The following is a 27,630-nucleotide window of genomic DNA, read 5'->3' as shown; positions in this document are numbered from 1 at the left end:
TCTAGTTGTTAAAGAACTTGGTTGCTTTTCAGTCCTATGGAGCCCGCAGACTATAAGAGCAGCAGCCTGTAAGCTGCAGAACCAGGTTGGATACCTCGCTCCTCTACCACAAGCCTGCTGGGTGACCTTGGGCCAGTCACAATTCTCTCGGAGCTCTCTCAGCCCCACCTTCCTCACAGGCTGTCTGCTGTGGAGAGAGGAAGGGATGGTGATTGTAAGCCACTTGGAGATTCCTTAGGGCAGGGATGTTGGCTATAAAACCAGCTTTTCTTCTGCACATTCCATTCAGGCAAGGCACTTGTCACCTCAGATGATCCTTAAAATTATTCATCAGGGATTGGAACCTTTATTTTTCCTTACTCTTATTCCAAAGATCTTTGGTTATGTGGCTGTAACTTCCATATTCTCCTCACAGTCATCCTGTGAGGTAGGTTAGGCTGAGCCAGCAGGGCATAGTGGTTGAGAGCAGTGTATTCTCATCTGCAGAACTTGGTTTGATTCCCCACTCCTCCAACTTTGAATAAGTTGTGAGTGTCCTGCATAGTGCAGGCCAGGGGGTTGGACTAGATGACCCAGGAGGTCCCTTCCAACTCTGTTACTCTGTGATTCTAAGACATCACAAAGATAACACTTTTCGCAGACAACATTATTGCCGAATAGTTTCAGAATAGCAACCAATTATGGCGAAAAAATACAATTAAAATTATAAATAATTATGATAGGGGGAAAGTTAGAGCTTGCTTTTCAGCTCAACACCTTCATCAAAGAATCATTTGCTGAAAACACAATGGGTCAGGCTCAACACTGGCTCCAAGATATCCCAAGGCCGCCCAATTTAGGCTGCTATTAGCAGGACTGCTTCCTGGCGCCTTCTGGATATCGTTGTGGTGTCTTATTTGCAGTCATTTTGCCCTGCCCAGATCCTGCCGGGCTCTTTGATTCTACATTGCGCATGGAACGAGCGGTCATGGTGGGCCAGCTAACCTTCAGGGAAGCTTGTCCTTTGTTGAGGATCTCATTGAGAGAGAGTTTTGCCTCGCTTTCTCCAAGAGGCTCAGTGCAGTATATGGGGCTCTCCCCTTTTTCCATTTTTGTCCTTGCAACAACCCAGTGAGATAGGATTGTCTGACAAAGAGTAACTGCTGAAAGGTAAGGCCAGGGGTATTCAAACTGCGGCCCTCCAGATGTCCATGGACTACAATTCCCAGGAGCCCCTGCCAGCAAATGCTGGCAGGGGCTCCTGGGAATTGTAGTCCATGGACATCTGGAGGGCCGCAGTTTGACTACCCCTGGGTAAGCCTATGAGTTTCCTTGGCCGAACAGAGATTTGTCCCTACATCACCTCCGTAGACATGTTAGGGTTGGGCGCTTCGGCACCTGAAGCTGCCGTTCTTTCCCAGCACAGCCAGTGCCCCGCCGGGGGGGGGGGAGGCGCGGGTGTCAGCGTGTGCACCCGCCAGCGTGCTGATGCCCACACCTCCCCCCCAATGGCGCAGCACTGGCTGTGCCGGGAGAGACCAGCTGCTTCGGGCGCCAAAGCACCCAACCCTATGGAAAAATGGGGGTCGATTTTTGTTCCCCTGGGGCGCCGCCATTTTTTTTCAGTGGAAAAACTGGAAATTTGGAGGGGCTCTTTTTTTAAAAGGCCTAAGAAACATTGTCTACTAAAGAGCAAAATATTTTTAAAGACCAGATTCTACACATACGCAATGTATAGTGTATTTTAATGTTAAGGCCATTTACAGGGTTACCAAATTAATTCCTGTGCATACTAGACATGTGCACCTACCCAAAGAAGTCACAGCTTACAATCAACATATGCACCATATTTTCAAGGATATGTTTACTGCTCAAACATGTCTAGTTTTGTCCTCTGTTTATACTCTGTAATACAAATGGTGATAATGCACTAGTGAACAGTTTAACTTGATACACAAATCTGTCACTAGTCCTATTGAGATTCTGTGAGACCATTTCATCCAAAGAACGTGCTTTGTTTCCTTTAGTATGGAATTCATATTTCTTATTTCCAGCTCCTATTCTTTTTCATACCTCACAGGTGACAAAATCGAAGATAATTTGCTAATGTATCGTAGAGTACGGCAATTTTCAACTGTCTGACTCTTCCTCTCCACAACGGCCTGTCTTCGCAGTACTGCATGCAGAAAACGTAAAACGTGGATTGTTTCCCATAATATGCCAAGTGGTACAATTGTATATTCTAAGTGATGTGTTTTATGTTGTTAAACCTGTAACAGAGGTTTAGGTTAGATAGGGAAATAAATACAGCACTTATTTTAATTCCCCCCTTCCCTCAAAATGTCTGCTTTTTCTAAAAAGGAATGGAAATGAATGAACAAATGAACTGCTAGAAGCGTAGTAGCTTCCCTCTGGGAGATAAACAATCTCTCCCTCTCTACAGGAGAATTCCCGGAAGGGTTAAAAGAGGCAGTGGTTCATCCTCTGCTCAAAAAAACACCTTTGGACCCCCAACAGCCTTCCAGCTACCGCCCCGTCTCACACTTAGCGTTTCTGGGGAAGTTGCTTGAAAAGGCTGTTGTGGACCAACTGTCAGCATACTTGGAAGAAGTTTCAATCCTAGATCAATCCCAGTCAGGTTTCTGGCCTGGCCACGGGGTAGAGACAGCGCTAGTCGCCCTGACGGATGACCTCCGTCGCCAGTTGGACCTGGGTGGGTTGGTGCTGCTTTTATTATTAGAACATTCAGCAGCGTTCAGCATGGTCAGTTATGAGCTAGCTCACCACCAGAATCAGAGGAACCACCCTTCAGTGGCTAATCTCATTTCTCCGGGATCGCGGACAGAGGGCAGCACTAGGAGAGAGCAAATCAAGCCGTCACCAACTGGCATGTGGAGTCTCTCAAGGAGCAGTTCTCTCTCCAATTCTATTCAATATCTTTATGCTCAACTGGTGCGGAGGTTTGGGCAGGGTTGCCACCAATATGCGGATGGCACCCTGCTCTTCCTCCTGATGGATGGCCACCCTGACTCTCCCCCAGAAACATTAGACAGCTGCCTGGAAGCAGTGAGGGGATGGCTCAAGCAGAGTCGTCTGAAGCTCAACCCTTCAAAGTGGCTGGGCAGGAAGGGCCCAAGTGAGGAAGTGTGCTTGCCCAACCTGGATGGAGTGCAGCTATCAGTGGCCCAATCAGCCAGGAACCTGGATGTGGTTTTAAATGCTTCCCTATATATGGAGGCTCAGGTCACCCAAGTAGCACGGCTGGCATTCTACCACCTTCGCAAAGTCAAAATACTAGCGCCCTACTTGGCTCCGGAACACCTTGCCACAGTGATCCACACAAAGGTCACCTCTAGGCTGGACTTCTGCAACTCGCTCTACTCAGGCCTGCCCTTGACTTTGATCCAGAAACTGCAAGTAGTCCAGAACGTAGCTGCCAGAGTCCTCACAGCAAAACCTCGGAGATCCCACATTCAGCTGGCTTTCAGTTGAATTCTGGATCAGACTTAAGGTTCTGGTTATCACCTTCAAGGCCATATGTGGTCTGGGCCCAGTGTACCTGAGGGATCGCCTCTCTGTTTACACCCTCCAAAGAGCCTTATGCTCTGGCAATTCCAACTTCCTGGTGATCCCTGGCTACAGGGAAGCTCGCTTGGCCTCAACCAGGGCCAGAGCTTTCTCCATCCTGATCCTCACCTGGTAGAACGAGCTCCCAGAGGAGATCGAGGCCCTGACAGAACTTGAACAGTTCCTCAGGCCTGCAAAAGGGAGCTCCTCCACCAGGCATTTGGTTGAGGTCAAACTGTACCATCACTTCCCAAGGGCTTTCCTCCTGAGCCCCCTCTTTTGGCACCCACTGCAGTTCAACCCAACCCACTGGGCTATCAGTATGAATTACTTTAATGTTTAATTTTTCTACAGTTCCATGTTGCTTGTTGTTTCCCTTCATTCATTATTGTTAATCTAAGTTATCTGTATTGTTTCTGTTCTGTTTTATGTGAACCACCTTGAGACTTCGGGGAGGGCGGTATACAAATATAACGAACGAATGAATGAACGAACGAATAAATGAAAATTTGGCTTGTGTCCTCAGATATAGTGCAGTCTCTCTGTTGCACCTGTTTTGCCAGTTCTCTCGTTTTTTTGGATTTAGCCAATCTGACCACGCTGATCCATACTTTCATAACATTAGGACTAGGCTACTGTAATGACTACATTGGGCTACCCTTGAAAAGCAAGTCGAGACAGATTCAGACAGACCAGTGAATGGGAACATATGTGGCCTGTTTTGAGGTGGTCCGCATTGGCTGCTAGTTTGTTTCAGAGTACAGTTCAAAATGCTGGCTGGGACCTTTGAAGGCCATCACAGCCTGGGGCTGACATAATGATTCCCATCTCCTTCCTCGCCCCCAAGAGAATGGAGGTCTTCCACTGCTAGGCTTTGCCTAGCCCCCCCCCCCCCAAGGGAGAAACCCTGGAAATTAAGGAATCAATGAGTTTAGAAGGATATAGTTGTGTAAAGGATTGCACTTTGTAAAGTAATTGCAAGACTGGCTTCCTTTTGCTCTAAGCATTTACCAGCAGGTCATATTCCCACCACTTGGAATACCTGTGTGCAATTAGATTGCTCACTGGGTGAATCTGCACCAGACACCAGTTCCCAGTCCTTTTTATTTTCCCGTTGACCTCTGATTAAGATATCTCACTTGCAGAGGCAGCAACACCAGGTGATATGTTAATTTGGTTTTCCTCCCCCAAGAACTGACTGCCACCATATTCCGCCTGCTGGGGCCAAATCAAATCTTCAGGGAAAGGCTAAGAGATTCAGTGACTGCCAAAATATTGCTTCAAGAACACCGGTGGGGCTTGCTTTAGAACTCCTGATTATAAATCAGTATCCATAAATGTCTTACTCGTGTGAGCACTCCAGTAATGTGCTCTAAATCAGGGGTAGTCAACCTGTGGTCCTCCAGATGTTCATGGACTACAATTCCCATGAGCCCCTGCCAGCAAATGCTGGCAGGGGCTCATGGGAATTGTAGTCCATGAACATCTGGAGGACCACAGGTTGACTACCCCTGCTCTAAACCCAAGTAAGTCTATGTGTGCAGTGGCAGGCAGATAACATCATTTTTAACACAAAAAAATCTTAAAATTAAAGAGTGATTGCTTTTTCTCAACAGATCACGTTGGTCCAAAAACTTCTGGTGTCCTTTTATTTTTAATGTTGCAGAAATACTGTTGTTGTTTTTTTGTGGACCAAGGTTTGTGAGGAGCCCAGAGTTTAATGTAAAAGAAAGGGGAAAGTTGTTAAATAGTTATTGTGTGTTGTGGGGGGGGGGGTTTCTCCTGCAACAATAAATAATCCAGATCAACTTTTCACTCTGAAAGAGTTCTAGCCTTCTTGGGAGAATGTTTCATGTGGATAAGCACAGGGCTGGTTCTGACATAAGGATAAGCATAGGTCATTGAAGAGAGAGAAGATCTCCAGTGTGGTCATTGAGTGAAGCGAGAGATCTGTTTTTTGTACTCCGTTTTTTACTACCCAAAGGAGTCTCAGAGTGACTTACAATTGTCTACTCCTCCTATCCCTACAACAGACACCCTGTGAGGTAAGGGAGCCTGAGAGAGCTCTGAGAGAACTATGACTCGCCCAAGGTCACCCAGCTGTCTGCATGGGAAGAAGTGGAGAATCACATCCGGTTCTCCAGATTAAAGGCCTGAAGGCTGGAGAAGGAGAGCAGGGTGCTCAGTCTTGGGAAGAGGCTGGCCACGAGGAGAGCATGAACGAACACAGTGACACCTAGGGACAGGGGAGGCGGCAGCACCACAGCGAGCGGGACACAGTGCCAGCCCTGGCCAGCCGCCTCCTCTGTCAACCATCTTCCAGCCTGCTTGGTCCTCCTCCACTGCCACCACCTCAGCCACCCTCCCTCAGCTGGCTCCTTTCTCACCTGCTGGCATGCTCTCGCTTTCTCCTGCCTGTCTGTCATGGGCAGAGGCGGTACAAACGGATGTCATATCCTTTACAGGGGGCAAGCCAGTAGATATGTTTCTACATCAAAAACACCCTGCTATTCCATCATGTATATGTCAGTCTTCGTTAATAACAAGTACATTCCAAGATATTGTCACCCATTATTAGGAAGCAGGCGTGCCAATGTAGCCAATAACTATATCAATATACTCTTTTTCCTGCCAGGCATGATGGGTGTGGTGTGGGACACATCCACACACTAGGGCAGGCTGTCTCAACCAGGGTTTCATGAAACCCTGGGATTCCTTGATGGTGCTGGAGGTTGTGAGCTAATTTTTCTCATATATATTTAAAATTTGTGAGTTAATTTTACTCACAACAAATTGTTGTGAGTTAATTTTTCTCATATATATTTAAAATTTATTAAACATTTATCAGGTGATATGACCATATATAGTCATGTCAACTGACCTCCCTTCAAAAATGGCCAATGTTTGATCTAGAGGGGGTGGGAAATGGGGGGGCCCCCGGTGGATGTGTGCACAGCTCTGCTTCCCATCCATATTCTGCACAATTGTGTCATTTCTGGGGTTTCTCAAAGCCTGAAGAATGTTTCAGGGCTTTTTCAAGAGTCAAAAGGTTCAGAAAGGCTGCACTTGGAGTAGCCATGTGTCTTGAATATCATATGAACTAACCCTTTCCAGGTAAATCAGCAGGGTACAACTCCATGTTTTAGCAATTGAGCTAGATGTTCTTGTGATGTCATCAGTTGTGTACATACCCAAAGAGGGGCATTGTGTGGTAAACAAACTATAGAAATGTACAGGACCTTTGGATGAAACCAAGATTTTGTGACATCTAATAAATATCTAAGGAAGGGGGGGGGGAGAGAGAGAGATCTGTAAAGCTAAATATAGATACAGGGTGACCACTATCTTCTTTGAACTTTCTACTGGCGAAGATTACTTTTTTTTTTCATTTCTGGACCTCCACTTTTAAAAAGCTGTCACCCTGTGTTTTATTACAGTTTCCCCAAGCCGTAAACAATATATTCAGAATCATATTATGAAGAGGAGGGGGGGGTTGACTGGTGAGAACCTAATTTCCTTATCAGTCACTACAGTACAAGGTAAAAGTAGCAAATGAATCAGGGATTGATAGAGCCAGGAAGCCTTTAAAGAGACCTTGAAGAGGCAGGTAAAGGAACTTCTAAGTCTAGCAGCTGTGGTGCTTATGATAATTTACGGCGCTCTATGGGTATTTCATATCCTTGGAAACTCTTGGAATGGCAACTTAATATGGCGGACAAACTTCATGATTCCTTACTTAGCTGAGCTCTTAAACAGAAGCTTAACGGATGTTGAAACTCTAAATTAAGAGACATGAACTATTGTATTGCTCCATTTTAACATAACCGTGACACCTATAACTTAGCACAGTATACGGCGACCCATACGTCTTTCCCTTTAATAAAACGCATATTGCAGCCTTGACAACACACATCTTAAAACAGGAGGCGATTCACCCTGGGTGGGGCTGTTCTGCCAGTAGGAGAATGGCAGCACAAGTGGCCAGCCCATGCTATCATGCCACTGCCACCCAGCCCTACTACATACGTTCCTGATTGGCCAGTCAGCTATCTAGCTAACTACAAGTAGGGTACCTTGGCTCTGGGGCCTGCATGGTGCCAGCCAACATACAGGCAGGGGAATGCAGTAAGCAGCCACAACGGCACAAGAGAGAGCACCCTGCTCTTGTCTCCTGGCTGCCCAGTATCCTCATGTGCTTTCCAAGTGGCATGTTCTTTGTGCTGCCTTATGGGGTTGGGTGGCCAGCCCGGCCCAGTGCAGCCCCGCCATTCCACTCCACCATGGGATATATTCCCTTTAAATAAATGATACCCTTTTATTATCAACTCTAGATTGGTTTACAGGTCTGTATATCTCATGGCCCTAGAAGTCCAATGCCTTCCTTTAGCCACACAGAGCAGTCTACCATGGCTCGATAACCTGGTTGTGCTGAGATTCCCAAAACAAGGGGATTGTGAGGCACTTAGCAGGCTGTAATGCATACGTTATTGCAGGGGTGGTCATGGGAATTGTAGTCTTTAGGATGCTTTGGGCTGCTTTAGGATGCTTTGGGCTGATCCTGCATTGAGCAGGGCGTTGGACTAGATGGCCTGTATGGCCCCTTCCAACTCTATGATTCTAGTCCATAGACATTTGGATGGCCACAGTTTGACCACCCCTGCCTTATGGTCAGTGAGAGACAGATTGATGTGGTCGCTAAGAACAGTGGCCTCTGGTCTGGAGAACAGGGTTTGATTCCCTACTCCATATGCAGCCAGCTGGGTGACCTTGGGCCAGTCACAGTTCTCTCAGGTCTCGCTGCCTCACCTACCTCACAGATTGTATGTTTTGGGAGAGGAAGGGTAGGCAATTGTAAGCTGTTTTGAGACTCCTTCAAGTGGTAAATAATTGGGCACAAAAACACAGCTCTTTTCTTTACAAGTTTATAGACCAACTATTTTTAAACTCACAGGCACATTTGGTATTTTGGGAGGGCGTAATGATTGTCTCTTCATAATGGCTTCAAGAAGAGGTGGAGCTGAATTCAAAATGGCTGCCACAGGAGGTGAAACTGAAAGCAATACTTCCCTTCTTACATCTCTTGGGAAGAAGGAAAGATCAAAAGGGGACCAGACTCACACACTGACTAAAGAAAGCGCGAGGTACTTACCTGTTCTTGTGCTCCTCTGGTAGAAAATGCTTTCATTTGAAGAAGAGTAGTCAGTAATAAACCTTGCCTTACAGTAACTCTCCCATTACCCAGGAAAGCTTTGCTGGCTCCATAGGAAGTGTTGGCTGGCATCATGGCCACCACATTGAGGAACCCTATTATGCAGTATCAAGTGCTGCCCTAAACGGACTTACAGCCTTCTAAACACATTGTCTTCACTGGATTTAGAAGGGTGGGAGTCTGTTTAGGACTGCACCGTGTGTCTCATGAAATCTCCTGGAGTGGTAGTTCCACATGGCCATTATGCAGACAGCAGAGAATTTCAGTAAGAGTTGCTGTCCAAGTTCGGTCCCTTCTTCTCTATACTTCCTGTCCCTTTATCCTTTTGTGTCATGCTTACTTTATCGAAGGCAATTATTTTGCATTGTAAAGCCACCTTGAACATAGTGGCAGAACTGGACGGCACCGTAAATGTAGCCAACGGATGGATGAATTGTGCAGTCCGACCCTTTTATTTAATGTTTGCCTTGACACGGAGCTGAATTAAGACCTGCCTGTTCAAATTCACCATACTTCTACCAGTCATAATTATCATAGAAATTGGAAGGAAAGGAAACCATTCGGGTTGTCTTTGAACTTGCAAGAACATTCACTGTTACCTTTCTCTTTTCTGTTCCTGTGTTTGACTTCTGTAGGGCTGTGAGCTCATAGAGACACCAGATCAAGACTTAACTGATTTCACCAAGTGCCTTCAGATACTCCAGCAGAAGATAGAAGAGAAAAGGCTGCAGGTGAGCAAAACCTATGTTTTGTGGCAACTGGGAGAGAGAGCCGTGCAAGTTTCCCTGAGAAGATGGCTCTTATTGTTGATGAGCAGCAGGCCTCTGTTCATTTGGGTATCTTTGCATTCAAATGGGGTTGCAGCCTAGAGTTCTTCTGGGATTCCCGCATGAAAACTCATCCTTATTCATGGTTTCTCTACATATTTGTGAAACAGCCTGGGGGGTGGAGCATGTCCGGCTGTCCAAGTTGAAATAGGGCCAATCAGGATACAGCCAGCAACACTGGCTGCACCCTGATTGGCCCTGCCCCTGCAGCTCCTGCCCTCTGTCCCTGGACTCTAGCCTCTTTGCTCTCAGATACGCCTCAGTGCCTGGAGCCAGCAGCAGGTAAGGGGAGAGGGCCCTGGGCAAGGGTCATGGTGGAGGGCCTGCTAACGAGCGCCTCCTGGCCTGCTAGGCTGGGTCTGCTAACGAGGGCCTCCCGGCCTGCTGATTGCCTGCTAAGGAACTCTGTCCCAGGCCTGCTAACAAGCTGGCCAGCTCCCACCTGCCCCACTTGATCCAGCAAGCTGTGATCCAAAGCCACCCTAAGCCGCCTGGCCAGGGGCCAGGGGAGGGGACCCTTTCAAGACCCATTCTTAGGAACTGGCTTTGAAGCTAGTACCTTAAATAAAACTTTGTTAGTCTCAAAGAAGCCACTGGATTCAAAGGTGATTCGGTATGAGGCATTGTCATCTGTGGGAGAGTAAACCCCACTGCGCATGTGCTATTTTCTGCACATGCATACAGCACCACACTGAATTAGTAACCTCTTTCAAGTATAAATAATCAACGAGGATGAAAGAGCCAGACTTTAAAGTGGGGAATGGAAGAATTATCTTGCCAAATTCCTGCTGCCGTGGGTAGTGCAACTTGGATTTATGTTTAGCCTGTTGGCTCTTAGAGAGGTCTTCCAGAAGATGCACCAAAGCTCATCATTAGCATGAGAACACAGGGAGCCCTGTCACCTGCGAAGGCAGTTTCAACCATTCCCCTTTCAACTTCCACTTTACATCGCGGAATGCTTTGATCTCCCTGTCATTTTTTAGGAAAGACAGTGCTGTCATTAGGGCTCTTGCACTGCACAAATGTCAGAGAGCCGAAACTCATGGTAAAGGCACAGGAGAGGAGGGGAAGCATCCCTTGGAGGAGTCCTCATTGCCCGAGTGCATGGCGTAAGGTTGCTGTTCAATTACAGCATCCCTGAGCTTCCTCTGATGGCAGCTGTGGGGAGTCGCTTTGAACTCCATAGGAACAAGCTGCTTTTTCAAAGAGGCAAACAACAGAAAGGGCACAGGAGCTCCCAACAGAAGTGTTGCTTGTTTGTTTTCCCTGATGCTTGTCTCTTTTCAAGAGGGCGCTTGTTCCAAAAGATGCCATTGTGTATCAAATGACACGCTTTCCTTTTTTCTTCCTTCTTTGACCTTTTTCCCCCCTTTCTGCCATAAGGGGATTGTCAGAGCTTTGTCACTGCTTTGATGTGCCTCAGATAGCATTGCTAAGGTGTGACGGCGGAGTGTAGGGTAGGATCCGAAGGCGATCTTCCACTGGCACTAGTTTTCCATGTTTCCACCTGTTGGCCCTCCTTCTGGAGATCTCTCTCGGTCAGGCTTTCTCAGACAGGGTTTCATGAAATCCGGGGGTTTCTTGACGACCCTAGAAGGGTTTCCTAAATGGGTGGGGGTGAATTAATTTATATATATATATATATACCCCCCTCTCCTCCAAAATGGCCAGTGATGGTCCTGGAAGGAGTGGGGAGAGAAAGGGCCCCAGGTGGGCGTGTCCACAGCTCTGCTTCCCAAACATATTTTGCACCAGCCCACCACTTCTGGGTTTTCTCAAAACACGAAGAATGTTTCAGGGGGTTCTCAATAGTTAAAAATGGAGAAAGGCAGCTCTGTAGTTCGTACTGTTTTTGAGGTCCCACCAAACTCCCCCCCCCCACCCTGATGAATGGGAGGAGGGAAAGGAGGGAAATTCATATTGGGATTTTTGTTTAATATAGCGGAGTTTACCCTCTTTGTATGTTCTTATAGAAAAGAGATAACGAAGGGGAAGCATGATAGAGGTTCATAACGTTGTGCATGAGGAAGAGAGGGCTGACTAAGATAATTTTTTCTCCCTCTCCCCGAATCCTAGAACTTGTGGGCATCCAGGAAAGCTAGAGGGAAGCAATTTCAGGACAGACGAAAGGAAATACCACTTTGCACAGAGAGTGATTAAAATGTAGAATTTGCTACCATTCAACCAAAACTCTATGGTTAAATCAATGACCTCGCTTCTCGTCACCTTGGAAGTGATGTCATCATGGTGCAGGGAATGTCACTGTCCGACCAGCTGGTCCCCTCCAGGGTTGCCAGGGTTGTGTTTGCAGCCCTGTATCCCACCAAAATGTCAGATGAGAGGATTCGGTGCTTCCGAAGGAGGAAAGGCAGCATTTTAATTGCCTCCCTTTGCTTCCTCCCCAGGAACAGTCAGCAGTTGTATGTTTTTATTTTGTTGTTTCTTTTCAGCCTTATTTCATCATCTGCAGACACTCAGTGGGTATAAAGGTTGACGGGGAATTTGAGGCGTGTTTCTGCTCAGGGGGGCAGAGCTCAAATTAGTCTAAATTTAGAGCTTTGGAATAAATCGCTGGTGAGACTGCAGAAGCCCCGTGACGCTACCGAGACGATTCAGATGTATTAAAAATTAGTTTTCTTCATGTAGCGTGAGAATAAAATATCAGAACGGCAGGGCAGTCTTTAAAATAAAACAGGAAGCGTGTCTGAAAGGCGGTCCAGCCCAAAGGAAATTTCTGTCCCATTTTATGCCACTTCACAGGAGTCTTCAGTTCTGCTGGTTGCATCCCTCAGTGGCAAAAATCCTTCCCGAGTGACTACTTTCCTTGCAGTCACATTCAGCAGTATCTTCTTAAGTAGCAGAAAGACTCATACGTTTGTGGCGATGGGGAGGTTTTGTGTGTAATGTTGTGTATGCATCGGCTTCCCTTTGCTCATTTATCATGGATATTGTTCTCCCCAGTGAATATCCAAAGTGGCTTATAATGTGCTCCCCACCTTCTCTTTCTTCCCACAACAACTGTGAGCATAAAGCCGGGCTGAGAGGGGGTGACTTGCCCAAACGCCCTTCTGCAGCAGAGGAGGGATTTGAACCCGGTTCTTCCAGGTCGTCATCTGAAACTGTAACCAATAGCTCTCTTAGATCCAAAATTGAAGCTCAGTCTAGTTGCTGTAGCACACTGGTTTCCAGTGGGAATGCCTCCACAGAACAAGTTGATCAGGGAGGGAGTTACTGATGTGTTCTGGGGAAACGGCACAGGAGATAAGTGTTAACTCTCTCCCTCTCCTATAAATATTGTGGGTGAAGTCCATGGACATCTGGAGGGCCGCAGTTTGACTACCCCTGATCTAGATGCCCTAACTGCAAGATCATGCCACTCCTTTAATGCCCAATTCCAGACTAATGCCCAATCGTCAGCCACCACCATGTCAGGCTTGCAAAGAACATCACAGCCTGCTGCTGCTGCTGCTGCGTTTTGCTGGTGCAGCCCTCACAAACTCAACCCTCTCCCATCGTAACAATAAAAAGCCGTTTCTGGATAAAAAAACACATAATAAAAATGTAAGTAAAGGGACAAGAAGAGAAGAGAAGGGAGAAATCCTCTGTGAAGGAGCCGGCAAGTGACCTGGAACAATATCATGTAAAGATTAATGGAATCAGTGAAGTGACGATGAAATTGATTGAAAGCTATCGTCTTGGGTATGACGAGAAAGTAGCACCGATCCTCGGAAAATTCCTGTAGAGAGTCAGGGGGGCGTAGCCATGAGCCGGCCGGGTGCCCTGCTTGCGATTCTGCATACTGATTTGGTTAGGAAGCCGAAGGCTGGGAGCTTCAATGCAGCTCTTTGGGGTTGCACAGCCAGCATCGCCAACGAGAATTACAATTTATCTCTACGGTGCCAGCAAAGGGAGCTTTGATTCCTGAAAGTCCATACGCTGAAAATCTTCTGTCTCTCTAAAGGAGCGATCCCCAACCTGTAGGCTGCGGACCACATGTGGTCCGTAGACTAATTGGAGGTGGGCCCCGAAGGACGCCTTCTCCCCCCCCCCCCGGCCCTTTACAACACACTTCGGGTGTCCTTGTCTCCCATCACTCCCAGATGGGACTATCTCGTTGCAAAGAAACAAGCTCAGGGTTCCCATTGATTTGTCATTGTCATGAGTTAAAATTTCCATGAAAATAAAATGTTCCTTATGTTCATTGTTGTGGCGCGTCTGTATCTTATTTTGAAGGGATGTTTAAACATTACCATAGCGATCAGAGAGTGCTAGGGCAGTGGTTGAGAGTAGAGGAGTAAACTACCCCCCCACCTGGCCTCAGTAAAATTGTCAAGCGTTGAGTGGTCCCCAGTGATAAAAAGGTTGGGGACCACTGCTCTAAAGGACTTAAATCTAGCTTTTCACCTCCAGACTACAAAGAGAAGTTCCTCTGGAAATCATGGCTGTTTTGGAAGGTGGACTGTATGGCATTATACCCCACTGAGGTCTCTCCCTTCCCCAAACCTAACCCTCCCCATGATCCACCCCCACCTCCCTAGGAATTTCCCAATTAGAATCTGACAACAGAGCTAGAGATATTTTCAGGGCCAAGGTAGCTATGGCAGCCATTCAATTAAATGATTCATTTTAAAAATGTTTTATAAAAGTTGGTATTATACTTTTGTAAACGTTGTCCAGAATGTGCAGCCTCAATACAGTTTACAGTTGGACAAAAGACACCTAATCCTCTCAGTAGTGGCATGAGAAAACTAAGATCTGTCTCTGGATCTTATTAGGGGACTTGAGAAAAGTGCAGCTGCTCCCACCACTCTTTCTCTGGGTAGGTGGATGGACTCCCCTCTTCTCCCCTCTTCTTGGTATCCTAAGCCACTAGTCCAAACCTCGTGATATTTCCTTTAACTTCCAGAAGGCTGAATGCAGAGGGAGAATCCTTTGGTTCTTGACCTCCACTGTGTTTCTTCGCAGCAGAGATGGCAGCGTGGTATAGCCCTCATTTCTCAGACCGTAGAAGTTAAGCAGGGCTGGTAGTTAGATGGGAGGCCACCAGGGAAGAATGTGACAAGGAAGGTCGTGGAGATCCACCTCTGCTTCTCACTTAAAAGCCACTCAACAGGGGGTTACCATAAGTTGTTTGCGACTTGCTAGCATTTCCATACACAGGCTCCTGTTTCCCACATGCCACAGGAATGCCAGTGTGATGTTATGGTTAGAATGTCGAACTAGGATCCAGAAGGCCGAGGGCTGACCCTGGATGGATGCCCTTGGGCCACTCCACACTCTCAGCCTAGATGGTCTCACCGGATGGTGCTGTGATGGTAAAACGGAGAACATGGTGCATAAGCTTCTCTCAATCTACACGATACGATACAATAACATTTATTGTATGTAGCCAAAGGCCGTTACAAAACACAATTAAAACAATATGGCACAAATATAAATAAATAAAACAATATTTCTCCAATCCTGTGTACCTAAAAATGTAAACATGGACTACTAAGTTACAATAAAAGGGATAAAATGGTCCATCAAGGTGGAGGCTCCTGTAAAAATGAATCAGCTCGAATCTTCCTGGTACCCAGAGCAAAAAGGGCCACCCGATATGAGATATAGGGGTCGACATCTGATAACAGATAGGTGATTTTGTTAAAATCAGAAGTAGGGTGTGAGTTTGGTAATAACTTGGCAAGGAATTTGCCCCTGGGTTCGGAGTCCGCTTTGAACACCCAATCACGTAAATCAGAAATATTGGCTGATGTATGCAGTAAGTCATCTGGTATGGTATAGCGTGAAAGAATGGAGCTAAAATAATCAGACCGAGTCCTGTCTTTGCTCAATAAGAGCTTAAAACTTTGATGGCTTAAAGAATCTAATGGCTTAAAGAATCTAATCTAAGAGAAGAAAGGTGTGGTAGAAATAAATGAATAGGTTGTGAGAATAGTCTAAATCAGGGGTAGTCAAAACTGCGGCCCTCCAGATGTCCATGGCCTACAATTCCCATGAGCCCCTGCCAGCGAATGCTAGCAGGGGCTCATGGGACTTGTAGTCCATGGACACCTGGAGGGCTGCAGTTTGACTACCCCTGGTCTAAATGTTCCCAGAGGGTTAAGGTCAATGGAACTAAATGCTCCCCCACCTGTCCTTGGGCCACTCCATCTTACTACCTGGCCTTGTGGTTAGCTCAGCTGGAAGAAACTGCATGCGGTGATGGAGCAAGGGCAGGTGAAGTGGAAAAGGGTCCATCTCCCCTCACATCCATCTCACTTGCTATCTCCTTCCTTCATCTTGCTCCTCAATCCTTAGGGAAGCATCCATTTGGAACAGAGTGATGGGAGTAGCGCTCAGTTGCCCTCTCTCTTCCCATTTCGGCTTCCCCCCTTGCAAGTGACGTGTGCTGCCTAACTTGCCCCCCACCCCCTCTTCTCTTGCCATTGATCAGACGGGTAGCTTCTAAACCTCCCGAGTTTGAAAGTGACAGAACCAGTTCTCTTAAAAGCATGGAATAGTGTGGCCCAGAAGAATGCTGGAGTTTGGGAAGTGACATCGAGTTTGAAAAAGAGAACTATTTAGTATCAGAAATACTGATGTTCACTCCCGCACACACATTTTTAAACTGACTGCACCTCCGCCATCTTCCAGCCTATTTTGCTGAGATTGGAAAGACTCGTGTCACTCCGCGAGGATATCCTTCGTACCAAATGTGCCAAACACCGGAAGGACAAATCATGCTCATTTTATAAGGAGCAGCATGCTAAAGAGGGGTTGTACCTTCGCCGTTTAGTGTGTCCCTTGACGATAACTAATAAAGCAGATATGCCAGGATGCATGAAAGTAGAAGAAAGCAAATAGCATCCCAAGACTGTTTACTGTGAGATTTTTTTTTAAAAAATGTATTTAGTGTCTTTTAATAAGTGTAATCTGCCACACTACAAACACATAGATAGCTTCTTTTCATGTGCATCGTTCTTTTAGCTACTCCGACCACCCCCTTCTCCACCTACAACATCAATACATATCTCTAATTGCCCAGCTCATACTGTCTTCATTATCAAGCTATCCACATAAGAATGAGAAACGTCTGTGGCGCCAATTAGCACAGAAGCATGTTGTTTAACAAGCTTATAAACTCTTTAATACTAATTGTCCCTTCCATTAGTCCAAATAGGAATCAGAACTCTAAAAGCTGTGTGATTATGATGCTGCATTATGATGTTTTATTCCCCATGGTTAGCCTTTGTTCCAAGTGTCGTCTCCGTTTTCTTGGGTGGGCCCTCTGTTATGACCAGCAAAATGCTCATCCTTGTGATGGAAGGGATTTTTATGATGGAAGGGGTCCTTGGGGTCCTTGTGATGGAAGGGGTTCTTGGGGTCCTTGTGATAGAAGGGTCCTTGTGATGGAAGGGGTCCTTATGATGGAAGGGTCCTTTTGATGGAAGGGTCCTTTTGATAGAAGGGGTCCATTTGATGGAAGGGGTCCTTTTGATGGAAGGGTCCTTTTGATGGAAGGGGTCTATTTGATGGAAGGGGTCCTTTTGATGGAAGGGGTCCTTTTGATGGAAGGGGCCCTTATGATGGAAGGGTCCTTGTGATGAACGGGGTCTTTATAATGGAAGGGTCCTTGTGATGGAAGGATGGAAGGGTCCTTATGATGGAAGGGTCCTTGTGATGGAAGGGTTTTTATAATGGAATGGTCCTTGTGATGGAAGGGGTCCTTATGATGGAAGGGTCCTTGTGATGGAAGGATGGAAGGGTCCTTATGATGGAAGGGGTCTTTATAATGGAATGGTCCTTGTGATGGAAGGGGTCCTTATGATGGAAGGGTCCTTGTGATGGAAGGATGGAAGGGTCCTTATGATGGAAGGGGTCTTTATAATGGAATGGTCCTTGTGATGGAAGGGGTCTTTATAATGGAATGGTCCTTGTGATGGAAGGGGTCCTTATGATGGAAGGGTCCTTGTGATGGAAGGATGGAAGGGTCCTTGTGATGGAAGGGGTCTTTATAATGGAATGGTCCTTGTGATGGAAGGATGGAAGGGTCCTTATGATCGAAGGGTCCTTGTGATGGAAGGGGTCCTTATGATGGAAGGGTCCTTGTGATGGAAGGGGTCTTTATAATGGAATGGTCCTTGTGATGGAAGGATGGAAGGGTCCTTATGATGGAAGGGTCCTTGTGATGGAAGGGGTCCTTATGATGGAAGGGTCCTTGTGATGGAAGGGGTCTTTATAATGGAATGGTCCTTGTGATGGAAGGGGTCCTTATGATGGAAGGGTCCTTGTGATGGAAGGGGTCTTTATAATGAAATGGTCCTTATGATGGAAGGGGTCCTTTTGATGGAAGGGTCCTTGTGATGCAAGGGGTCCTTATGATGGAAGGGTCCTTATGATGGAAGGGTCCTTGTGATGGAAGGGGTCCTTTTGATGGAAGGGGTCCTTATGATGGAGGGGTCCTTTTGATGGAAGGGGTCCTTATGATGCAAGGGTCCTTGTGATGGAAGGGGTCCTTACGATGGATGGGGTATATGTGGAGACACCTTTTGTATAGTTTGAGGATTAGTAGGTACATTCTGTATGTGGATGCTCTGATAGCAGAGGCATATTGCACACATACTTCTGCCAAGAGGGCTGTACCATCCAGTATCATAAGCATCTCCTCCTCTCCAAACATACCTCATTTGGAAATGTAGATAAACGCTCTAAATCAGAACAGAATTGCTTGCAATTTTCAGGAACAAGGGGAAGCCCTCCAATCTGAAAATTATTCTGATGCATTGCTCTCTGGCTTAATTTTTTGTAAGCAACAGGAGGCAGGAGTGACAGCGAGATGAGAGAATGACTCAGCAGATGAGTGACAGTCGCTTCATCCAATTAAGAACCCAAGGGTTAAATAAATCAACATTTTAATCAAATTCTCCACATACAAAACTAAAATAACCAGTTATACAAAAAAACATGTGTTTAATACAAAATGATTAAAAGCAGTTTGTAGGCCCAAAAGGTAGCCTCAAAATATTAAATAAGATTATTCTTATGATCCTCAGGTAATAACCATATGTGTCCCTAACCATATGTGCTTCAGCCAAATGGCCTTCTTCCATGGCCAGACATACAAAATGCACATTACATTATGGCTCCAGACTTTGAACTAATCCTTATCCCTGGTTCCTCCATATATTTGTGAAATGCTCCTCTCCGGGGTGCCCAAATTGAATATGGGCAAATCAGGGTGTGGCCAACATAGCTGGCCAAACCCTCATTGGGTCGGCCCCAACACTTGCCTCCCTCACAGGGTGACTGTTATGGGGAGAGGAAGGGAAGGCGATTTTAAACTGCTGAGAGACACCCGAGGCCTGCTGGGTGATTGTGGGCCATTCCCAGTTCTCTCAGACCTCTGACAGCCCCACATCCCTCACATGTTGTCTATTGGGGAGAGATGAAGGGAAAAGGTGTTTGTAAACCGCTTTGTGACTCCTTTGGGTAGTAAACAGCAGGGTACAAAAATCTCTCTTTAGCTTAATCACTCTCTTCCTTTCCACCTCCCTCTCTCTTTGCTATATTCCTCCCCCGCCCCCGCTAGCACTCATTGTATCAGCTACAACGGGCTTTAATTCAAGTCAATAATAATTTCAAAAATTTGGACCCAGTTGAAATTGCTTCAGAATCAATAACTGTGACTCAAGGCAGATACATACTATAGAAGCTGCTTTAGAAACAACCTTCTGCCCTGATCAAGTACATATATTTAGGATGGTAATTCTACAATGTACCTTCCTATCAAGGTCCAGAGAAAGTAAATTGGGACCTTGAGAGGTACATTGTAGACTTACCATCCTAAATATGTGTACTTAATCAAGGCAGAAGGTTAACTTTGTATGTGGAGAATTTGAATTATTAGGCCTTTAAATTTTGATTCCTTTAACCTTTGGGTTCTTAAATCATGTTTTGGGGTTAAGATTTTCCTCTCTTCTACTTGATTAAGAACTTTATCCAACCGTAATGTCATGCCTGTCTTCCCTACAAAACAGGATTATCTGGTGTGTTTATATACACAGTCTTTCCATTTCCCCCTGATCTTTGTGCAATCTCACTGGTGATATCACTTCTGGCTGTATATATAAAAAATAGGTTTTATTTGCCTGTCTTATTCCATTCTTTGAGATAAGTAGCCAACCTCAGCCAACCCCATACTTTGCCGAATATGGATGGGAGGACTTAGTTTGTTCTCATTACGGAGTTTTGAGGAAATAGACACTGGAGTTTTGTTTCATCCTCCTTCCCTGGCATGGCTGTTTCCCTGCCTTGTAGAAAGACTGGACACTCCCCCAAAACTGGACATATCCTGGTTGTATTTGACATCCCTTGCTCCAAGATTGTGACATTTTTCCCCTCGTTGTTGCTTTGTTTTTCTTGCAGATTGACACGCTTGTGACACTAGGTGGACTCGGAGGTCGCTTTGATCAAACCATGGCATCTGTAGAGACTCTCTTTCATGCCACAAAGATAACCCCCTTTCCCATCGTAGTTATTCAAGAACACTCGCTGATCTACCTACTTCAACCTGTAAGTAAAATTAAATGGTTTTTTTTACGGAAAAAATCTGTACGAAGGCCAGATCTTGTATGTGTGATACAGTTAGAAATGCTACTAATATCAGGAGGCATTATGGTTCTAGCTAGAAAATCATCATGTTATATTCAAATGCAAATGAAGTTTGGTGGGTTAGGTGTGGAGTCTAGCTACTGATGTAGAAACAACGGGCAATCCAGTTCAGGTGTTTACATTCCAGGGCAAAAAAATTTAAGCATGTGCCTCTTGCCTTCTCTGAATCAGCAGACTTCAACAATGCTTATTCTTGAACAGATAGACTCCAATATATCTAGCTTTGCTATTTTTTTTCCTTGCTTAAAAAACTAAAGCTAAAGTCGGTGAGATTTTCTGATGTTTATTGTATGATTTTTATAATGTGTTTTTGTGACCTACATCCTGTTTGAGACACCTGCATAGGGCAGAGTTGCCGGGTACCCGCTTGCAACCAGCCAAGGGTGGGAGGGACTTAACTGGAGCTAAAGGAAGCCAGGTTGGGGCCACTGGGAGCACAGTGATGTCACTTCTAGCCTGCACCAGAAGTGATGTCATCATTCTGTTGGTAATGGAGGGACCTGTGTTCAGTTTTGGGAACCCCAGTTGAAGAGGGATGTTGACAAACATGTCCAGAGGAGGGCAACAAAGATGGTGAGGGGTCTGGAGACCAAGACATATGAAGAAAGGTCGGGGGAGCTTGGTCTGTTTAGCCTGGAGAGGAGACGACTGAGAGGGGATCTGATAACCATCTTCAAGTATTTGGAGGATGGAGCAGAATTGTTCTCTCTTGCCCCAGAGGGACAGACCAGAATGAATGGGATGAAATTATTTAAAAAGAAATTCCACCTAAAAATCCAGAAGAAGTTCCTGACAGTTAGAGCGGTTTTTCAGTGGAACAGGCTTCCTCAGGAGATGGTGGGTTCTCCATCTTTGGAAATCTTTAAACAGAGGCTAGATAGCCATCTGGCGGAGAGGCTTTTTCTGTGAAGGCAAAGGGATGTAAGGTTACAGTAGATGAGCGATAGGGACGTGAGTGTCCTGCATAGTGCAGGGGGTTGGACTAGATGACCCATGAGGTCCCTTCCAACTCTATGATTCTATGATTCTATGACCACCGGTATTTGGGCAAAAAAAAATCCAAGTTTGAAGTTGCACAAACCATCAGAATGCTCCTCTCTATGTCTACGAAATACTGCAAAACCTTGTACAGGTCATTTCCTAATAAAGGGTTTACATGTCATGCATATTTTCAGTTGTGCAGATGAACTTTCTGTTATGGAGTTCTGTTGATGGCTTACTCTATATTTTGACATTGTTTGGCTCTCTAATTATATGTGGTTGCTCTCCCCCCCCCCCCACTTCCACCCTTTACACCACACTGGCAAGCATACCTGATTAAGGGGGTTCTGCCTAAAGTAGCCCCTAATGAGGAGAGATTGCTGCCATGACCCTCCACTACTGGCTCTGCTGAAATTCGGGAGCAATTTACTTGCAAATGGATGGCACGCTGTCTGGCCCTGTGGATTTATGTTTAGATGGCTTTGAGGAAGGCGACTATAGAATCTTCCAGAGCTGTTCATCACATTTGCATGGCCCAATTCAGTATGTAAAATGTTTCCTTTTATTGCATTGCTGGGTCAAGGCATCTCTCCGAGTTTGGAAATGCCATACTGAAAAGTTCGTGCAAAGAGATCGTTCAGAGTGAGGATGAAACCACCAACAATTTTTTCTAGCCTACTTTGCCTTGTTATGAATTATATAGATGGATGGATGGATGGATGGATGGATGGATGGATGGATGGATGGATGGATGGATGGATAGATAGATGGATAGATAGATAGATAGATAGATAGATAGATAGATAGATAGATAGATAGATAGATAGATAGATAGATAGATAGATAGATAGATAGATAGATAGATAGATAGATAGATAGATAGATAGATAGATAGATAGATAGATAGATAGATAGATAGATAGATAGATAGATAGATGTGTGTATGTGTATATGTATATGAATAATTATATGTTAGCTATTGCCTATCTCCTTAGCTGAATCTTGTTTCCCCTCCTCTGCTTTCCTCCACTGGTAAATGTGCTGTTGGGGGATTCTCATATGGGTCTCATGATCAGTCTCCTCCCTTCCTCCCCCAATGATGATTCTTTCACTTTTTTAGAAGGGGGGGGGAGGCAGGCAAGATAACATCTTCTCTAGGGGTAAAATAATGTTTCAAAAGTGGGGGGCAGGCCTTTAGGGAATGGGGGGCAGCCAAGCCTGCGGGGGCTGTGTCCAAGTGGCCCTCGTAGGCTAGTGTTTCCTTGGTCTTGGCTGTAACCCGTATTCTTGGCATTCATTTCTTATATCTGCAGGAAGTTTAATCCTAGGCTGCACCACTCTGAATCCTACTCAGTTCTTTCTTCCGGGAAAGGTTTTGTTCTGCTTTGTTTTAAAATTTACATTGTTAACAGAGTAAGGCATCCCGTTTGAACCTTCAATCCCACATCCTCAGCCAAAAGTAGTGCGTTACGGGTAAGGTTTTTGCTGTGACAAAACTTTCATCCATCAATCTGCTTTTGTGAGGGTTCAATTGAACGTCTGCTTAATGAACAGCAGTCGTTGGGGTGCATGGGCCCCTCCGTCCCACAGGAAGGAAGCAGCATGAGATACCCCGATCTCACCAGACTCTTGGTAGCTCAGTAGAATTGGCGAGGGGCCACCAAGGAAGGCTCTGCGGAGGAAGGCAATGGCCGACCACCTCTGCTTCTCACTTTCTAAATATGTCTGTCTGTATGTATGTTTATATGTATGTATGTATGCATCTCTTGTGGCGCAGAGTGGTAAGGCAGCTGTCTGAAAGCTTTGCCCATGAGGCTGGGAGTTCGATCCCAGCAGCCGGCTCAAGGTTGACTCAGCCTTCCATCCTTCCGAGGTCGGTAAAATGAGTACCCAGCTTGCTGGGGGGTAAACGGTAATGACTGGGAAAGCACTGGCAAACCACCCCGTATTGAGTCTGCCATGAAAACGCTAGAGGGCATCACCCCAAGGGTCAGACATGACTCGGTGCTTGCACAGGAGATACCTTTACCTTTACCTTTATGTATGTATTTATGTATGTATGTATTTGTTTGTTTGTTTGTTTATTAGATTTGTTACCTGCTGCTCCCAGACAAGCTGGCTCGCAGGGGTTACGGAATAAAAAACCCACAATAAGAACCTCATCTTAAAACAATTAATTTATTGTCATACACTGGCGACAAAGGAAATACTATCCCCCCCCACGCATGCTCAACAGAGCTACAGCATCCAGCACTATGGGATATTGATGTAAATGGGGGAGGGGGCTTTTCCAAGGAGGGGCCATGATCTTCCTTGCTCTGGCCTCAACCCAATACTTTGTGGAAGAGCTCTGTTTTGCAGGCTCTGCAGAACTATGACAATGCTATCAGGATTGTCAGCTCTTCCAGGAGTGCATTCCACCAGATTGGGGCCAGGACCAAAAAGTCTCTGGCCCTGGTCAAGGGCAGGAATACCTCATGTGGGCTGGGGATAACCAACAGATTCGCACCCACAAAGCATATGGCCCTGCGGGGGGCATAAGGAAGTAGGAGACCCCTCAGGTATGTGGAACCCAGACCATGGATGGCCTTAAAGGTCAACACCAGAACTTTGAACTTAATTTGAGCCACAACTGGCAATCAATGCAGCTGCCTCAGCACCGGCTGGAGAGGGGACCTTCAAGATGTTCCCATGAGGGCCCTAGCAGCTGCATTTTGCACCAGCTGCAATGTCCGGATTGAGGACAAGAGTAGGCCTGCATAGAGCAAGTTACCAAAGTCAATCCTGGAAGTGACTGTCACATGGATCACTTTACAGCTAGGTGCTGTAAAGACAGTGAGGGCTCTCATAGCCTTGCCTGGCTGGAAATACAGCAGGTGGGCTACTCTGGTGATCTGCACCTCCATTGACAGGGAGGCATTGGGGATCACTCCCAGATTCCTGGCTGAGGGCAAGATATTGAGTTCCCCCCTTCTCCCCCCCCCCCCAGCAGACTTGCCTCCAAAGCCCCTCACTGGCGGCACCATAACTTGTTTGCTAGTTGAAAGAACATGGTTGAGAACGAACCTCAAATATTCTCCTTGGAGTAACTCCTAATGGGCTTAGCCACCTAGGCTAAAAAAATCGAGAAGCAGAATGATATGAGAGCAGCTTCACTAAATAATAATTACAGCAATATTTGGAGTGGTGAAAATGTAGCATTAATAAGGCATAATTGTTTTTTATGGGCAAGAGGCTTTATGTAACAATCCGTACCCTTTTATGGTTGAAAGATTTGGCTAACGTCAATTACCATTAGACTAAACCTCCTTTGAAGAACCTCCAGAGTGATGTTTATCATAGATGACCATGGTCGGAATGAATAGCTTAAGGTTTCAGAGAGTCGCTTTCTCATTTTCTGCTGTGCTGCTTCTCGGGAGTACGGAAACATTAGACTCTGTACACCGAACATAAATTATCTTTTATCTCCGAGTTTTACAGCCAGTTTGTAATACAAGGTAGTAGGATTTATGACCAAGAAATAAGAAGATGTCCAAAAATTAATGAAGCATGACTTTTACATAATATTGAGCCGAGTTCACTGTAACCCATATAGATTTCGGCACTGTGGTACAAGAGGAAAGAAATTGCAGTTTGCACTTGAAAACCCATTATGGAAGCATATTTTTTTGTCAGTTATCTAATGCTGCAGAAAGGATGTATGAATGTTTAGGTAACCTTTTTCCCTCTGTGGAGTCATACTTGCCTGTCTTGTCTTTTCCACCGTCAGCACAACTCCCCCTCTGAGGGACATTGTGATACTTCTACTTTACGTGGAAATGATATGTCATTCATAGGTTAAGGACTTAACCAGACATGGGCTGAAAGTTCTGTGTAGAGAGCTCCCAGGGGGCGCATCGGGGCCCGGTTCAGATGGAGACCACAATGTACAAGTAGGAGGTTCAGTCTTCTGTCAGGGAGATTTTTCCTAACGTGAAATGGCCCTTTGAACCTGCTGTTTGCCCCATTGAACTAAATTACATGTGCATCTGGTAAGGCCCTGAGAGCATGTGCTGTGACCAGGGGACATGGTTTCACATCCCTCTTTAGCCGTAATCTCTCCTTGTGGCTACAGGACTGTCAGTCCATGCCCATTTATACCAGGGGGGGGGGGGTAATAAATTTGAGGTTTACAAAATCTTCCTGTGCCAAATATTTTCTTGAGTTTACTGATTCTGGATTACCAGAAATATTGACCAGAGCAGAACCTGTAATGTCAGAATCCAAAGTACTTTCACTATTATATTTCAGAACAAAGCGCAAAAATAAACTCAAGTGCTGAAAATTCTCCACGTGGAAACCAAACGCTGGCTAGCAGGAGACAGAGGAACTAGCTGGAGCCTTAGAGCAGCAATTAGGAAGGGGAGATGGAGGTACTGGCCCTCCTGGCAGGTGATTCTCGAAATGACCAGTTGCCTGCTGTGTGTCAAAGAAGAAGCAAGAGAGGAAACTTCCCTGATGAGGGGCAGTAAGCATAGATGGCAGCAGGTCACTTGGGACACTCACTGAGGGCCTAGGTACACTTGGTCACATCATTGATCTGGAGCCAAAGCATGCCCTTTGCCACTGGTACCCTCCTGCCGTTACAAATCAGATTTCCTAGCAGCACAGCCCCATCCTGTGTTCTGTCTTGTTCTTACACTAATGTTAAGGTGATCAGATTGGAGGGACATCTGGGGGTATCTGGCAAATTGTACTTATGTTGAAATTAAAATATATATATTACAATACTATTTTTGCGTTCTGTGCGTTCTATGAAACTTTTTGTTGCTCCATATAGACCAAATTTTCAATCAAGAACCCCCCCCCCCCCCCCCGGGTCAATGATGTCTCGCTTTACCAATGTTAAAATCTGGTCACCTTAACTAATGTGCAACAACAAGGATATCAGGGGAAAGAATTTCACAGTCACAGTCAGGGCTGATCCTGCGTAGAGCAGGGGGTCAGACTAGATGGCCTGTGTGGCCCCTTCCAATTCTATGATTCTAACAACATATTTGGAACTTTTCAATACAGCCAGAGCGAAGGCATGGGGCCCTACCATTTATCTATTCTCTTGTCACATCACAAAGTGCATTTTAAAAAAATATTCTCTGTTTCCAGAATGAAGTTCCAAGCAGCACAAAGAGTTGGTGATTTAAAAAAAAGAAAGAAAACAAGCCCAGCGGGTGTGCAGAACAAGGTGCACAAGATTAAAGGAAATTATTGAATTGCGAATTGCTACTGACCTGATCAAAGTAAGATAGGAGAACATTAAATGGAGGAAAGAACTGGGGGGGGGGGGTTTGATATGTAAAATTATATTTCTTAGACATGTAGAGGAAATCTGCATTGTTACCTAGGGCTATGATCCCATGTGTATTTTCTTCGGTTGAAATCGAAACTTGCTCATGTACAGCAGTGTAGGATTCAACCCTAAAAATCCTAAAGCTGCAATCCTCTGCAAGGTTACTTGGAGGTCATTACTGATCAACATAGAAGACCTGACTGACTCCCAGTGGAAGTGATGTGGCATTGGGTAACTAAGGTTTTTGAAGGCTGATCAGTTGTATTCTGGCTTTAGATATTTCTGTTTGTAGCATGTGCCTCCCCCCCCCATCTAGAATGATCACGAGCACTCAATGTAGCTGTGTTCCAAGCAAAAGCTACAAGAATGAAACAAACCTCTCTGCTGATAAATTAGACATTCGTCCCACCCAGCAGCATTCATCATGCTCCCACTCCCCCCCCCGGCCCCCCGGTTGCATTCAGAAACGCAAGCAATATGCAGTTTTTCCCCTAACATGCAGATTTTATCCGGCAAGAAAGAGCCTTTTAACTTGTTTCATTATATACCTAATAATGTGTTTCCAAGAAACAAACATGTTTTTTTAAGAGGAAGTTATTAAACATAATGCTACAACCATTCTATATGAAGGAATAAAATGGATAGTTAGGAAGGCTTGCCTTGAGTACCATTATAAGTCATGTGGGAGCACAAATCTGCGCTCTTTTATTACTGTTCCAGCAAAGAAAATCAACATAATGATACCTACTACTTATTCTGTACCGCCCCCGTTTAAATGATAGCCCTTGCCAAATTGATCAATGCCTCTGCTGCTGTTTAAAAGGTGGCTCCGTTTTATCATGTTTAATTTAGGGAAGGGGCAGTTTGCCACGAGGACTTCACACAGCCTGCAGAGATGCTTTGAACTGCAAGCAAAATCCATTTGTTGCCCCTTTCAGACAACAAGGCATCCACATGTATGGGAAGGATTGCAGGTTGCATGTGCTTCAGAAAGCCTCAGATCAGCTTACCTGTCTCACAGGGTGCCTCTCCCACCTTTTCCCACAACAGGCACCCTGTGAGACAGGTGAGGCTTAGGGAAAACCCAA

The 27,630-nt window shown here is 45.6% G+C and overlaps 1 protein-coding gene across 3 annotated transcripts in view; it reads left to right on the top strand.

Annotated features, from left to right (window-relative positions):
- Window positions 1-27,630, top strand: part of TPK1 (thiamin pyrophosphokinase 1) — a 293,388-nt gene that overhangs the window by 176,125 nt on the left and 89,633 nt on the right. For all 3 annotated transcript variants that reach the window (XM_077303441.1, XM_077303442.1, XM_077303440.1), the window contains 2 exons: window positions 9,391-9,486; window positions 19,990-20,136. In XM_077303441.1, coding sequence (XP_077159556.1) covers window positions 9,391-9,486; window positions 19,990-20,136 — 243 coding nt within the window. The remainder of the gene's footprint in view (window positions 1-9,390; window positions 9,487-19,989; window positions 20,137-27,630) is intronic.

This window comes from Paroedura picta, chromosome 11 (assembly GCF_049243985.1).
Source record: "Paroedura picta isolate Pp20150507F chromosome 11, Ppicta_v3.0, whole genome shotgun sequence".
In the NCBI taxonomy this organism is placed as follows: Eukaryota; Metazoa; Chordata; class Lepidosauria; order Squamata; family Gekkonidae; genus Paroedura; species Paroedura picta.
This window is presented reverse-complemented; position numbering and strand designations above follow the sequence as displayed.